This window comes from Megalobrama amblycephala, linkage group LG15 (genome assembly GCF_018812025.1).
Source record: "Megalobrama amblycephala isolate DHTTF-2021 linkage group LG15, ASM1881202v1, whole genome shotgun sequence".
Taxonomy (NCBI): Eukaryota; Metazoa; Chordata; class Actinopteri; order Cypriniformes; family Xenocyprididae; genus Megalobrama; species Megalobrama amblycephala.
In genome coordinates this window covers 17,406,285-17,422,272 of record NC_063058.1, presented here as the reverse complement: position 1 = coordinate 17,422,272, position 15,988 = coordinate 17,406,285, and the positions used below count along the sequence as shown (strand labels likewise).

The window sequence follows — 15,988 nt, the reverse complement described above, 5'->3', positions numbered from 1 at the left end:
TTCTAAATAACGAGACTGAAAAGAACTTTAATTAAAGCTGAAGGTCACAGAGGCTCACACTGTGTAACAAATGCCAACTGGGGATTGCTAAATGAATATCAATGGTGGCTGAGTGATTATGCCTGATGAAGTCAGGAAAACATGACTCACCTGACAGATGAGGTCGGCTCGGTGACTTGTCGCTGTACGCGAGCTACATGGATGTGGTTGAGCTCCTTCGCCTTAGACTGGGCCTCCAGCTGGATGTCCGGGGACGTGTGGCTGATCTTCATGGCTGACTCCGGGAGCACCGTTGGGCCGGTGGGATCCTTTTCAAAGTCCTCACTGTATTCCCGCTCCAGGCCCTCCACCTCGGTCAGGACCGGCTTCTGCTCGCCCTGCTGGTCCTTTAGGCTGGGCCAGAAGCGATCTCGCCATGGCACCCAAAACAACTTCCACGACACGAACAGGGAGACGGCAAACAGCGCTAGGCCACATGTGGTCACCAAAAGTGACAACAGACTCACAGACACATCTGGAGCAAAGACCAAGAGAGAAAGTCGGTCATCCTCCACCCTGACGATAACTATAAAGTTTTAATAATCATTCTAATTCTATGCGAAAAGGCTGTAATGAAACAATATCACTGGAATCACTTTCAGAACCATTTATTCCAGCTGATGAATGATAAAAACATTGACAGCCAATCAGAGTCCAACAGACTTTAAATTGCTCTAGTATTTAAAGCGGTGCGTGCTTATAATGCACAGAACATTATTGTGTTATGGTGTGAATGCTAATATACACTCTAATATATAATATATCCAGCCAAAAAAAAAAAAAAATTGGTTTGTTTCCTGATAATTTACTCACCCCCATGTCATCCAAAATGTTTCTTTCTTTCTTTCTTCCTTCAGTTGAAAACATGCAAAGACCAAGTTACTGGCTTTACAAAAAAATGTAAAGCAACGATGTCTGACGATTTTGAAGGTCGAGGAGAAAATTAGAATTTTTTGCCCTACCGCGGTACTTCCGCCTATGTCACACGTGACCTTTCCAACATGATTACTTAATGTGTGGTGCATCGCAGAGCTAGTGCAAGACGAGCATTTGTGGTTAACCCTTAAATGCATACCTCGGGTCTTTAGTGACCCGGGACGTCATTCAATACCCTCCTCCTCGTTCATTTTTTAAAGTTAGACATCAACCTTCTTGGTATTCCTAAATCAATTTATTATAAAGAAAATAACAAGAAAAAAATCATAAAATTATAAAAGAATGCCTGTTTTTGTATTAATTTTTTGTAAAAATTGTATAGGGTCGCTAATGACCCGAGGTGTGTATGAGTGTTCTTATATTTTTTCTGCACAACAATAATTGAATCTTAGATGACGGAATAAGTGCAATTCACCTTTATTCCACAAGGTGGCAATGTCTGATACACAATGCTGAAACAGAAAACGAAATAATAAGAAAAACATGAAATGGCTCAGCGATTTACTGCAGAGCAAGTACTGAACGTAATCAAATATGACTGTAACTGTCACTGGATGAATCTGGTGAAGCTGTTAGCGATCGAAATATTGATTTTGAAGATGTTGAAAATTATATAGTTTTGATGATACGTTTGAGATCGCGAATGGGCTCATATTTGTGACCTCAAACATAAAACTAGCCCATTATTTGCTGAATTTACTGGGAAATGAGCTCTGAGGAGGACAGTGATGATGGCATAAAACATCTGCTCAAACGGAGCCCTTTCAAGCTCCAAAAGGTAACAGAATATGATTTATTTTATTCTTCTGTAATTGTTACTCTAATATCAGAGGAGTTTTATATTATCGCAACAGGTAGAGATCCTTGCATGTTAGATATTGATCCGGGTCGATAAAGACCTGAATATGTAAGAATGATTGGCGAAACAGTCATGCATTTAAGGGTTAAAAAGTATATCGTTATTTTATTTTATTTTTTTAGGAAATGACCTATTGTTTCACTAGACAAGACCCTTATTCCTCATCTGGGATTGTGTAGAACCCTTTGAAGCTGCACGGAAACTGCAATTTGGACCTTGGACCCCAGTGAAGAAGAAAAATCCTTGAATGTTTTCCTCAAAAACCTTAATTTCTTTTTGACTGAAGAAAGAAAGACATAAACATCTTGGATGACATGGGGGTGAGTAAATTATCAGGAAATTTTAATTCTGAACTGAACTAATCCTTTAAACAACCATGTAAGGAAGACACATCATGGCCATATTCCAGGATGACAATGTCAAGATTCATCAGGCTCAAACTGTGAAAGAATGGTCAGGAGGGAGCATGGAGAATCATTTTCACACATGAATTGGCACCTCTGAGTCCTGACCTTAAATTCATTGAAAGTCTTTGGGATGTGCTGGAGAAGACTTTACAGAGTGCTCACCTTTTACATTGTCAATCCAAGATCTTGACCAAAAATTGATGCACCTCTCACAACATTTATTTCCATCAAGACGATATAACATGCTAGAAACATAACAATCACTGTAATCTTAAGCATTTGCCTATTTAAATCCAAACTGCAACTTTTTTTTGGGCGGACAGTGTAGTTATCATTACTGTTATCATTCTTAGTGTGAAGGGCCTATAGTCTTAGGCTAATTAACATAAATTTCATTAACAGAATCATTAAAGAGAAATTAAGAAATTCAAAATGGCTTGATTAGTTCTGCTAGCTGATTAGTGTGCTAACTTAGCCTATACCCTTCAACTATACGACTTATGCAACTTATACGTTTTTGTTTGATCAGGCCTTACAAATGAACTCAACTCAACAGGCGAAACAAATTGTTCATGACACGGCAAACTTTCAAAATAAAAAAGTGGACTTTTACAAATAATTAAAGTATTTTATAATGGCTTTAACGTGTTTGTGTCCAAACAGACCTTCAATATGACAGATGAAAACTTTAAAAGTCTTCCTGTGATCCAGATATTGAGATATTTCGGACATCTCTAATATCTTAACTCTAACTGCTGAATCCACAGTAATAGATGCTACATATAAGATCCACTACTGACTCTATCTCTTTCTTTCTCTCTCTCACGCCCCTTGAGATGGTTTCTCTGAATTAGGCCACCCAGGCAGAGATGCTTTTAGTGTGGACTGAATGAATCCCTGTCAGACACCCTGCCTCCTGCATGCTTTTCTGTCCACTCCTATACTGGAGAGAAAATATATATGTTCAGACTACTTTTGCAGGTTATCACACCTGAGACAGGAAGACTTAGGATGCACTTAAAGTTATAGTTCAGGCAAAAATGATGTAAATCTATCATTATTTACTCACCCTCATGCCATTCCAAACACGCCTTTCTTTCTTTCTAGAGCACCAAAGGAGATGTTAGGCAGGATATTAATGGTGCTTTTGCATGCAATAAAGTGATCAGGGGCTGTCAACCTCCAAAAAGCGCACAATAAAAGTACCATAAAAGCAACCATTCACTGTCATTTTATGGATAAGAGCAGTGTGAACATTCTGCTAAACATCTTTTGTGTTCTGCAGAAGATAGAAAACCAATTAAGTTTAGAACAACATCAAGGTGATTAAATAATGACAGAATCTTCATCTTTGCAGTAAATGTTATCAATAGCTCAAGTGTTGTACACTGAACATTTAAAAAAAAAAAATTAATAATTTGAGGCTTATAAAGTAAAACATTTATATAAAACATCTTTTTGTCCTAATAATTAGCAATAAATCATGAGAAAATAGCATTGCACTAAAATATCAAGTGCTGGCCTCTTGATTTGTCTGTTCTGAAATTTCATGAGTGCTCATAAAAGCGAGCACATATCATTTGACAAAACAGATCCTCCTGCAGGCTTCACATGGGGAAATCATAAATTGAATGGATTAATCATTTCTTCCTTTTGTAATGCTGTCAAGGTGTAATCAGCATTATTAGCATTCAGTACTGTTCCACAGACTTTAATAGACTCTGTGGGATTTCAATGACACAGTAAATTAACCACAGGCTTCATTTGCATAACATGGCACTAAACTATGTGCATGACATTCAGCACACTTCCAATACAACAATATCCATGTCGGCATGAAACATGTCACAATTAGACAGCCATTTTGATATGGAAACATTGTGAAAAAATCCATTATTTCTATTATTATGGCTAATGTTGAATAAAAATAATCTTGTGTTACTTAAGATGGGATAAAACAATCATATTCTGTGCTAAAATAAACCCGATCTCATAAGAAAAAGTAACTATTTTAAAAGGTGGTGATCAGTGTTGGGTAAAGTAACTTTTAAAAGTAATGCGTTACAATATTTAATTACTCCCTAAAAAGTAACTTATTAGTAACTAGTTACTTATTATGGAAAGTAATGCATTACATTACTTTTTTGTTACTTTTTCTCCCCTGTTTTTTTTTTTTTTAAAGTTGTATTTTTGGTAAATGTAAAGGCCTTTTCACACCAAAAGTGAAATTGAATAAGCCTCAGGCTGAAGGAAATGCAAATTCACCCCTGTACAGTAGAGGGCGAAACCCAAAAAAACCTTTCAGCTGTGCTGCCATTCTGGATTGCAGAATAATAAGAAAGAATGCAGGATAGGAAAGTTCAAAACTCATGCTTCAGCAATAAAAGCAAAAAAAGTGAGATGAGTAAATGCAGCGCACACAACGCCTCTGCACTTACGATTTCTCTTAACATGGGGACAGGAGAGCTGTCAGTCAATATACTTGCATTACTTTACTAGTTACTTGAAAAAGGTAATCTGATTACATACCTCATGTTACTTGTAATGCGTTGCCCCCAACAGTGGTGGTGATTTCGCATTAATTCATACATGTGATCTGTACAAAGATTTACAATTTTTGTCCATCCCTAAACTTAACTTGGGACACAAACAGATCGTACAAAAGTTTATGAATAAGATTGTACAAATTCATACGAATTAGCCAACAATTCAGCAAACTGTAAAATACTGTAGGTTGTGAATTACCATGAGAGCATGTTAGCTAAAATGTAAAATAAAATACATGCACTAGAAAAAAAAAAAGTGTCTCTACAGACACTGTGTACTCAGGGTTACAATTCAGATATACAATATGAATAAATGATGCAACAGAGAACATGCTCTGACTAGCAGCCTCACTGGGACACATATTCAGTGCAATAGCATTTCATGCCTATATCGTTTCAGTGTGGGACTATAAGCTAAATAGGACCCAAGCTTGAATCTAAACTGAAAATGAAGATCATGCAATGTGGATTTCTAAGTGTACTGTAAATATCAGAGCATATTTCAATGCTAAATCTAAGCAAATCAGATTTATCCAAATAAACAGAATTACTGAGATGATGCAACAGTAAAGGGGGCAAAAAATGGCAAAAGTGCCAATGATATTTACTTCAATTTACAACATAAGGAAACTTTTGTGGGGGGGGGAAAGCCTCAAAGAAGTGACTAGCAGCTGAGCTGCTAATGTCTCCTGTCTAATGAAGCAAATGTGGTATATTGTTACTGAATACCTGTTTTTGTAGTGACCGCTTTTCTGAAGATGGCTAAAAATATACTTAAAGGTATACTTTTTTGTTCAAAATTAACAAAATTCAATACATCATAAATCCTTCTTCCAAAACATGTTTTTGTCTTACCCTGATTCACTATAGTAAACCTATTATGAGTATTTATATTTTAGACCTGTTTTTCATGGGAAATTACGCAGTGTTGGGGATAACGCATTACCTTGAATAAGTAACTTGAAAAAGTAATCTGATTACATAACTCAAGTAACTAGTAAAGTAACACATTACTTTTTCAATTCACAACAAAATATCTAAGTTACTTTTTTAAATAAGTAACGCAAGTTACTTTTTCACATTTATTGACCCATGTTGAGAGAAATAAAGTGCAGAGGCGTTGTGTGCGTGAAATACAATCTCAGAATTTTATGCAAACCTGTATAAATTAAACTACATTAAATTACACAAATATACTTTATGTATTTAATCTCACCTTAATAACCACTGTCTTTGCTGCTGACCTTCAATGATCTAATTCAACCATACTAATAAGCAAAAATTACTTTAGATTAGATTTAGAAATAAGACTGTTGAACTTCCTTCTCTTGTATCCTATTCTTCTTTCATTTAGAATTGCAGCACAGCTGAAAGGTTTGTTTGAGCTGCGCCCTCTACTGTACAGGTGTAAATATGCATTTCCTTCAGCCTGAGGCTTATATTTCACTTTTGGTGTGAAAGGGCCTTTACATTTGCCAAAAATATAACTTTTTTTTGTTTAAAAAAATAATAATAATAAAAAAAAAAAATAATAAAAAAATCAAACAAGGTGAGCCCACCCCAGGTGACAAAAAGTAACGCAAAAGCAATGTAACATTACTTTTCATAAAAAGTAACTAAGTAACGCAAATCATTACTTTTTAGGGAGTAACGAAATATTGTAATGCATTACTTTTAAAAGTAACTTTTCCCAACACTGAAATTATGCACACACATCACTCGTCTGTGCGTGTCTCGTCATGTCTGTAAATTGAGAAAAGTTTGACTCGTGTATGTTGTGGGAGTGGCATAGGTTAGTTGTCACAATGAGTGACATATGTAGCTCTCTAACAGAGTTCATTGTAAGCATTATCTATAGTGAATGGTCATTTCATTATGGTTGTTGTAACGCTGTGCTGGAATTCATTTTCAAGGAAATACCATGTTTTTTAATGGGTATAGCTACAGTAACGTCTTCATCTAGTCAGCTTGAGATCCATTCCATCTAAACTGGACGTTTTATGAGCAGTAGGATAATCTCTCTCTCTCTTTTTAGTTATGAGAAAGAACCATATCCGTCACATCCGTATCATCCGCAGAATCACTCAATGTTTTTCGCAAAATGCATGCAGTTTTGTTTTTTAACTGCTAGAGGGCCAAAAGTTACATAGTGTACCTTTAAAACATAAAAAATGGGATAAATCATAGCATTCAAGATCTCAGCCGATGCCTGCCTTTTACAGTTAAAGCAAATCACGTTTGTTAGACAAATGAAAGTCTCGCCTAAAAGTTAAAACTGCCAATTGCTTTTTTCATAGAGGCGTTGTTTATTTTTGAATTGCATTAGCCTGACTAGCTTGAAAAAGCGTGTTGACTTAATGTGGACGTTTCTTCATTTTAAGGCATTTCCAACAAGCATTCAGTGCATCTCTATGGAAACATCTTCATGTTGCATCTGTGATGGTTACAAATATGGAAACTAAAGATTGCGTCTCATGGTTTCAAAATGATTTCACAATCCCACAAGACACTAAACTCATTTCTAAGCTCTGACATCACATTATTCACTTATCCAACACAAGATTAATGACACTGGCTTAAAGTGAATTTGTTTACCATCACTTTCCGAAAAAAAAAGAGATTGCATTCTTCTTCCTCCAAATCTTGTGTCCTTTGAGCAAAGATGAACCTACTTTTACATAAGAAACAGAGGAACATGAAGCCTCCTGCTGAGGTAAGCACACCTGAATGTCTACAAGAAAGGTCAGGATACTTCCCAAGGAAGACAAACCATAGGATTTAGGGTGTCAAATGGATTACAGCCAGATTTTCCCAACAAACTGCCTCTTAATTTGCATGTTCATTTTAATAAGCTAGACACACAACAGTACATTCCCAGAGATCATGCTGTTATACATCTTTTTAAGCAGGTGTCTGCTTGAGGTTCAGCAGGTGTGACATAAATCCAGACACGTTAGCATCTGGGTATTCGTTCACATATGAACACAAAAACACTATTTAATCATTCTTTATACGCGTGATGAGCGTGCTAACACATTTAGGTAGTTCGAAAGACCATATTCACCCAGCTCAACCTCTTATGAACGTCTATTTTTATTTCTGGTTCTGTAAATCCAGGTGGCAGACTGCAGATGCTAGCAAATTTGATGGCAAGATACAAAGTTTTTTTCTGCCACAGGGTAGAAAATGTTTAGAGGTTGACCAATCGAAGACTTTTATGACAGTCCAGATGTCAACGGTAGTAGAAACGATAGGTAAGGGTAGCTATGAATAAATATGACTCACATAATAGTACACAGGCTTCACAGTCAATAGCCCTTCACTGGTGCATTGCTCATGGATGTCTTATAAACTTTCCCTTGTAAGAATGAGACACTGTCTTTCTTGCGTTTGGGCCGTCACTTACACATAGACCTGTCAATATGTGTCCACACCATGCCATCTGAACTGTCCATAAGTCATCCATTACAGTGATGTGTTATTAACCTCTCAAAGTGCCAGATTCCCTTGGGTTCCATTACAATAGACCTTCCACCATATACAGGCACTTTGCAGCGAAGCATGTGAACTCCCATCAGGCAAAGAGTATATTTACTGGGTTCCTCTGAACCCAGCTCTTCCCTTTCATTAAATTCTTGTACAATCCATCTTGAGGGACCAAATTACTCGTATGAATCTTTCTCCCATGGGTCTGAAGGCCTTGTGTTAACGGATGTCAATGCAGGGTAATCACAAAGGAGAAAGTGTACAGAGTAGCAGGGTGGGGTGGAATCCTAATGGTTTCCCGTCAACCGTTCTGTGTCTCTGAGGATGAGGACGACAGGATCTGAGGAAAGCCTATGATCTATGAAGGTTCAGTGAAGCTAATGTTTGGTTTAGCCCATATACTTTGTACCGAATCAAGCAATGGTCTATTTCTGACATCAATGACAGGTTGCTTTGAGGATTCACAAGTTTCCTGTGAAGCCTTCCAGAAACACTGAATACCTGTATAATGATTTTATGCTTAATTTAACTTCTGAATGCATAAACATACACACAAAAAAACCTTATTAATGTTCCTGCAGGTCGTGCAGGAATATTATTGCTAAAATTACACTGCATCTGACATGGTGCAGCATTAAATCTGAATGAATGTAGGCTGCATTTCCAAATGGTAAAATACAGGACAGCTCGAAATAGGTCATTAATACTGGACTGTGGGGATTGATGATTGGGGCTTGTTTTTGTGTGTGTATGTGTGTGTGTGTGTGTGTGTGTGTGTGTAGTTTCTTGACTTGAAGTAAAATAGATATATTAATATAGAGAAAAGAAACTAAAAACAAACAAAAAATAAATAAGAATAATGTAATGTAATCTTAAAGTTAACCATTTTAACAAAGGACCTGTTTTATATATATAGTTGTAGATACATTTAAGTCGGTTTATAACAAACAGTGTACACATTATTTAGAAAAAAAGAGAAAAGTCTAACAGAAAACTGGATTGTGTAGGCTAGGGATAAACTAAACGCAGCCAAAATTACAAAAATAAAAATAAATAAATATTAATATCAGTAAATAAGACCTTGACAACAACAAAAGTTGTGCCTATTTTTTTTTATATCTTAACAAATACAGTTTGCTTTAGATAATGTAATGGGTGGGGTTACTTTAATGACAACGAACTCCATCTTCATTAATGCTAGCTGCTAATTAGCCGAACATTAAATTAACATTAAATTAACAAATTTTAAACACGAAAAGTCGCGAAAAAACATTCCTGATAACTTTCTAGCGAGTAAAAATACCTGAAAGTCTCATGACAGCAAGTTTAAGGTTCGTATGTAGTTTGAGAGCAGGTGAAAGCGACTGTTTAAATGTGATTTGTGGCGTTTTTATTAGTTAAGATACACGACACATCACCAACACGGTAAACACAATGTTTTAAACAAGAATAAAACACTGTCCTCACCAGAGTCCGAATATCTCGGTCTCCCAAGATCGCGAAAATAGTATGTGAAATCCAAGCAGTTTTCATTGTGCACCTCTCCTCTCGAGCACAGATCGGACAGAAGCTCCAGCGCCTTTCCACAAATCTCATCCTCTCTGTCTGCAGGCATTTCCCACCAGCATCCTTCTGAATGAAGACTTCTATAACGCCTATCGAGACACTGCTGACCGCCGCTTCCAGCTTCTGACAGCGCTCTTCATACTCGCCCAGACCAATCCCATAAGGAAAGTTGAATTGAACAGTGTCCAGTGGTGTTCAGGTCAAGCCCACAAGTTTGCACTTATAAGTATGTCTATAGTTGAGTGCATAGCGCTCGGTGACACTGGTTGAATTCACTCAGCCAGCTGGGCTACACCCGAAGAAAACAGCAAATGTCGGTGCTGAATTGCATCTTCATGAATGAAAAGCTGTTGGCTGGCTCGCATCTCCCTCAAGCCTTCTGGGATCCCTTGTCTTCTGCCAATCTAAAACTGCTCCTCCCACACCAGCTCTTCTCCTCAGACTTTTACAGGATCATTTGGCTACAAAATCCCACTTGTGCTCCTCAAATCCATAATAAATCAAGTTGCCAAGAAATTGAACAATGAGAAGGGAGAAAAAATTCTGCCAGAATGGTATCAGAGAGTAACTTATTAAATTTTTTTTGTGTATACAAATAAAAAGGTTTTGATGTGTTTTGTGCACAGATATGATATAAACTGTACAATTTATGTTTAAATTTACGATTAAAAACAGTTAACTGTAGTTGCCAGAACTTGAAAATACAATGATGCATAGGCTATATAGTAAAATTAATTTTTCTTTACACAATTTTAAATAAAAATAAAAATGTTTCTTCCATAAAATATATAGGCCTATATTTATCTAAATGTTATATATCTTAATATTAACTGAAAATATATGAAATAAAACTATATTAAATAAATTTTACTGTCTAGACATTATGTAGCCCCGCCCCTTTTCAGCGCTTCGCTCGTTGTCTTTTGACTTCCGGTTTGTATTTCCACAGCGATCTTACGTATTTACGAATAAACTGGTCGTTTTAAAATTTTCCAGGTCTACTGACATTTGTTAAGACATCTGCTTTAAACACTACAATGCTCGTGATAAATTTTGTTAACTCTACAATAAGTAAATTCACTTCACCAGCTAATTATTCTTTAACAGCGATGACAGAAATATAAAGCGCTATCGCAAAAACGAAAGTTCAAAGACAAAATTCTAAAGATGGCTGCGTGCACGTTTCTCTTGTGCATAAGGTCTTATAGGTTTATAATTTAAATATATAATAGATATTTAAATTAAATATATAATTTATATAAAAATTATAATATATAGGCTTAATTTTTGATAACAAAACCAAAGTCCCTTTAAAGGCAGGAACAACACACCAAGTCGACAGTCGGCTGTCGGGCAGTTTTTCTTCGTCGGCCGACTAAATTTTCTCGGTGTGTTCCGCAATCCACACCATCGGCTGAAGTTGGTCCTCGTCGGCTTTTTTCGGCCGATTCGAAATGTTGAATCGCCGTCGGAGCTCGTCGGTCCGTCGGGCCATCTGATCATTCTGATTGGCTGTTCAGCGACTGCCACCTGCTGGTGCGGAAAGGTATTTCATCTCACGCAGGCGCAGAACTGACGTGCTACTTGGCCGTCGACTGTTTAGCGTTGGTTTGGTGTGTCAGGTCAACTTTGGACACAGACGCTGCCGACGTGAGTCAACCCCACAGTCTGCTTTCGTCGCCACTAGTTCGTCGGCGTCGGCTTGGTGTGTTCCGGCCTTAAGACAAGTCATTTCACTCGGCGGCCATCTTTGAAATGCCTCTGGCATTCAAGTGCAGCTCCTATCTCTTTAAATGAGGAAACATCAAATTCTCCAAAGAGGTTTGCCAAGCTTCGATTAAATTTCAAATTTGAAATCACCAATGAAATCTGACAACATCTGTCTCATAAATTTAGATTCTAAACGCTCGAATCATGACAAAAAACTGTATTTTTCAAGCTGGATCAAGCTAATGTGCATGCGCAGACCTAAATGTGTGTCTCTTGTGCCTCATTTCGGAGGCACGCGTCTGACTGTTTCTATAGGAACCGGAGCTTCTAACGGCCGCTGAAGTGACGCAATGACTTTACTTATTCCGCCATATTGCGCGTTGCACTTTCTCCCATTCAAAACAATATGAGTGACACGTCTTGTGTTATTCTATAGTCTTTGACAAAACTAATAGATAAAGATCACCTCCAAACAAAGGACTGATGTACAGAAACTAACAAAACAACTGGTTGAACATTAATGAAATAAAAACTTAATCAAGTTTGAGAAGGATGAATGAACTCCGAGAGCCTCAAATGGAAAGCTGAATCAAATATGTATTCACTTATGTAACAGTTACCATTGTTCCACTTGTACACATTCAATGCACTTTATTTTGTCTGTGCATGAACTAAAAGAGACATCAGGATAATCCCAGTTTCTTGATGGATTATGAAATGACTTTGTCAGCAGCACGGATCCAATATCATTCCCAATACCAATAGTCCTGTAATGGAATAGTAAGGCTTCTCTCACTCCAAGTATACAAAGACTCAGGCATCTAGAGCTCTATCACATGCCAAGGCAACATCAGAAGACTTAAGTGGATTCTCTTCTCGCCCTTCCCCTTCCTCTGGAGCCGTCCGTGGCAGCTAATAGACTGAAACTCCACACAGACTCGCCTTGTGTTCCGACATAAACAATTAACCAATGTGACGAGATGTACAAAGACTTAAGTCAAAGCTTAGACAAGTGCAGACTGTCCCACATCCAAGGATAAAGGCTAATGAGATGTGTAGATTCCTCACCCCTGCTTTCCTTTTACCCCTCTCCCTCTCTTTTTGCTCCTATCTATGGCGGTGTGGTGCCACATCTTGTGTTTTAATTAGCTCTCACACTTTGTAAGTGCCAGCCATTCTCCACAGAGTCAACAGACAGAGCTGTTCTCTGTGATAATGCAGGTTCTGTGTTTCCTGTTGGATTATTCATACGGGACTAATCTAGAGACCAGTCATGTCTCTCTACAGCTGTTCTGTCGCTTTGAAAGAAAGCAGTCAGCTTAGTGGCACAGCTAAGTACGGTTGGCCTTCTTCTACCTTTATATAGGCTATGAACAGTTTATATGCTCTGTTTGTGTCTTTATATAACAAAAAGAATCGTTCTGCTTGGTAGGGTTGAAGTTTAAAGACTCAGACTAACTTTAAAATGTCTTTTGGGATGTGTTTTGAGAGATACAAATTACGCTGACAAGGCAACACTCTAAAAAAAATAAAACATCAAGGAGTCAAATGACATTTCGTTCAATAAAAATGATTGTTAGTTCACTGAGTGCAGTTTGTTTACCTTTTAACATTCGTCACTGCTATGTGCTTTGATGAAGGGATGTTTTAATAAATAGACAATTTAAGTTAAAACTTGGATGTTGTTCTACTGTAGATAATATTTGTTTCAGTATTAAAGTTGTCATTTCCGATCCTGATTGTATTTGTGTCTTATCAATGTCACTTTCTTTTGTACAATGTATTGGTTGAAAATGTCACCCACCTTCCGGTCTTAAGACGATCCAGTCATTTTAGGCAGCGGCTATTTGAACTAAGTGTAAATAGCAGTTAGATGCTATTTACACTAAATGAAAATAGCATTTATTCTTAGCGATAGATGCTATTTACATTAAGTGCAAATAGCTGTAGATGCTATTTATACTAAGTGAAAATAGCAATATATTCTATTTACACTAAGTGACAATAGCAGCATTTTCTTAGCGATATGCTATTTACACTAAGTGAAAATAGCATTTATTCTTAGCGATAGATGCTATTTACACTAAGTGAAAATAGCATTTATTCTTAACGATAGATGCTATTTACACTAAGTGCAAATAGCTGTAGATGCTATTTATACTAAATGAAAATAGCATTTATTCTTAGCGATAGATGCTATTTACACTAAGTGCAAATAGCTGTAGATGCTATTTATACTAAATGAAAATAGCATTTATTCTTAGCGATAGATGCTATTTACACTAAGTGCAAATAGCTGTAGATGCTATTTATACTAAATGAAAATAGCATTTATTCTTAGCGATAGATGCTATTTACACTAAGTGCAAATAGCTGTAGATGCTATTTATACTAAATGAAAATAGCATTTCTTCTTAGCGATAGATGCTATTTACACTAAGTGCAAATAGCTGTAGATTCTATTTTTACTAAATGAAAATAGCATTTATTCATAGCGATAGATGCTATTTACACTAAGTGCAAATAGCTGTAGATGATATTTATACTAAATGAAAATAGCATTTATTCTTAGCGATAGATGCTATTTACACTAAGTGAAAATAACATTTATTCTTAGCGATAGATGCTATTTACACTAAGTGAAAATAGAATTTATTCTTAGCGATAGATGCTATTTACACTAAGTGACAATAGTAGCATTTTGTTAGCGATATGCTATTTACACTAAGTGAAAATAGCATTTATTCTTAGCGATAGATGCTATTTACACTAAGTAACAATAGCAGCATTTTCTTAGCGATATGCTATTTACACTAAGTGAAAATAGCATTTATTCTTAGTGATAGATGCTATTTACACTAAGTGAAAATAGCATTTATTCTTAGCGATAGATGCTATTTACACTAAGTGCAAATAGCTGTAGATGCTATTTATACTAAATGAAAATAGCATTTATTCTTAGCGATAGATGCTATTTACATTAAGTGGAAATAGCTGTAGATGCTATTTATACTAAATGAAAATAGCATTTATTCTTAGCGATAGATGCTATTTACACTAAGTGAAAATAGCATTTATTCTTAGCGATAGATGCTATTTACACTAAGTGAAAATAGCATTTATTCTTAGCGATAGATGCTATTTACATTAAGTGCAAATAGCTGTAGATGCTATTTATACTAAATGAAAATAGCATTTATTCTTAGCGATAGATGCTATTTACACTAAGTGCAAATAGCTGTAGATGCTATTTATACTAAGTGAAAATAGCAATATATTCTATTTACACTAAGTGACAATAGCAGCATTTTCTTAGCGATATGCTATTTACACTAGGTGAAAATAGCAATAGATTCTATTTACACCATGTAAAAGTATCAGTTCTTTGTAATAAGAGTAGCCTAAATAGTAATTAGATGTTATCTATACTTTATACTGGCAGATACTATTTGAACCTCAGTATTTTTGTACATTAACAGGATGCAATAATATCATAGAGTGTAAATGATTATATTGATTAAAATTTTTAAATGGATGCTGCCTTATTGGGAGAATAAAAACACCTTCCCCTAATCCTATACTCAGTAAACACTTTTAATATTATTAAACACTCATTCGCATTTTATTTCCACTTTTAGAACATTATTTTAATTTTTATTGAAAAAAAGCGAGCTCGGCAAAAGGCGAATTCGAACCTGCATCAATCGCATTAAAAGCCAGATCTGCGAGCCTTAATCACTACTGCTGCCCCACTGATGAAACATTGAGTTTTGCATATCTTTTTAAAAAACAGACATTGGTGGGCGGAGCTAGTGTAAATAGTATTTGCCAACAAGGGATGCTATTTGCACTTAGTGTAAATAGACACTTTGGTCATTTTAACAGAAATCTGTGGTTGCGCGTAAGAACAAAAAAGTTCCCCAAGCAAATTTTGCTTGTTGGTCATGTGAATTCGGCATGCCGACCAACAGCAATTCGCTTGGTTTGAATGTGACTTCTTTGTGAGCTGTACTTCATACATAGCTACACTATTGACAATGGACTTGTTTTTGCACGCAGAATTGACTCTTCGCAAAGACCCGCCCCCCTTAGTTACTGTTGCTTTGTCTGACAAGCCATGGCTCTGTCACACGACACGCAGTGAAAAATACATCGCGGAGCAAAGAGGCTCGTGAACCGATCATCTCTTCTTATAAAGGTACAAAACAGATATTAGTACTTCATTAGGTTGGTAAATTAACATTATATCAGTTAATGAAATACGTTATTTTATCGTGAATTTTACTGGGATTTTTTTTACAGTGTGTAACAATGATGTTAATATTACTGAAATCCAATGTTAAATATACATATTTAAAATGTAAAATTCACATGTAACTCCGTAAGTATGTTTACGGTTTGATGTCATTTTTACAGTATTGTTCTGGTAACCACAGCTG

The 15,988-nt window shown here is 36.3% G+C and overlaps 1 protein-coding gene across 1 annotated transcript in view; it reads right to left on the bottom strand.

Moving 5' to 3' along the window:
* syt9b (synaptotagmin IXb) overlaps nt 1-10,371 on the bottom strand; it is a 34,725-nt gene extending 24,354 nt beyond the window's left edge. Inside the window, exons 1-2 of the mRNA XM_048158916.1 lie at nt 9,741-10,371; nt 151-514 (exon numbers count right to left, since the gene is read on the bottom strand). Of these exons, the coding sequence (XP_048014873.1) occupies nt 151-514; nt 9,741-9,888 (512 nt within the window). The 5' untranslated portion in view covers nt 9,889-10,371. The remainder of the gene's footprint in view (nt 1-150; nt 515-9,740) is intronic.
* Between the last annotated feature and the right edge of the window lie 5,617 nt (nt 10,372-15,988).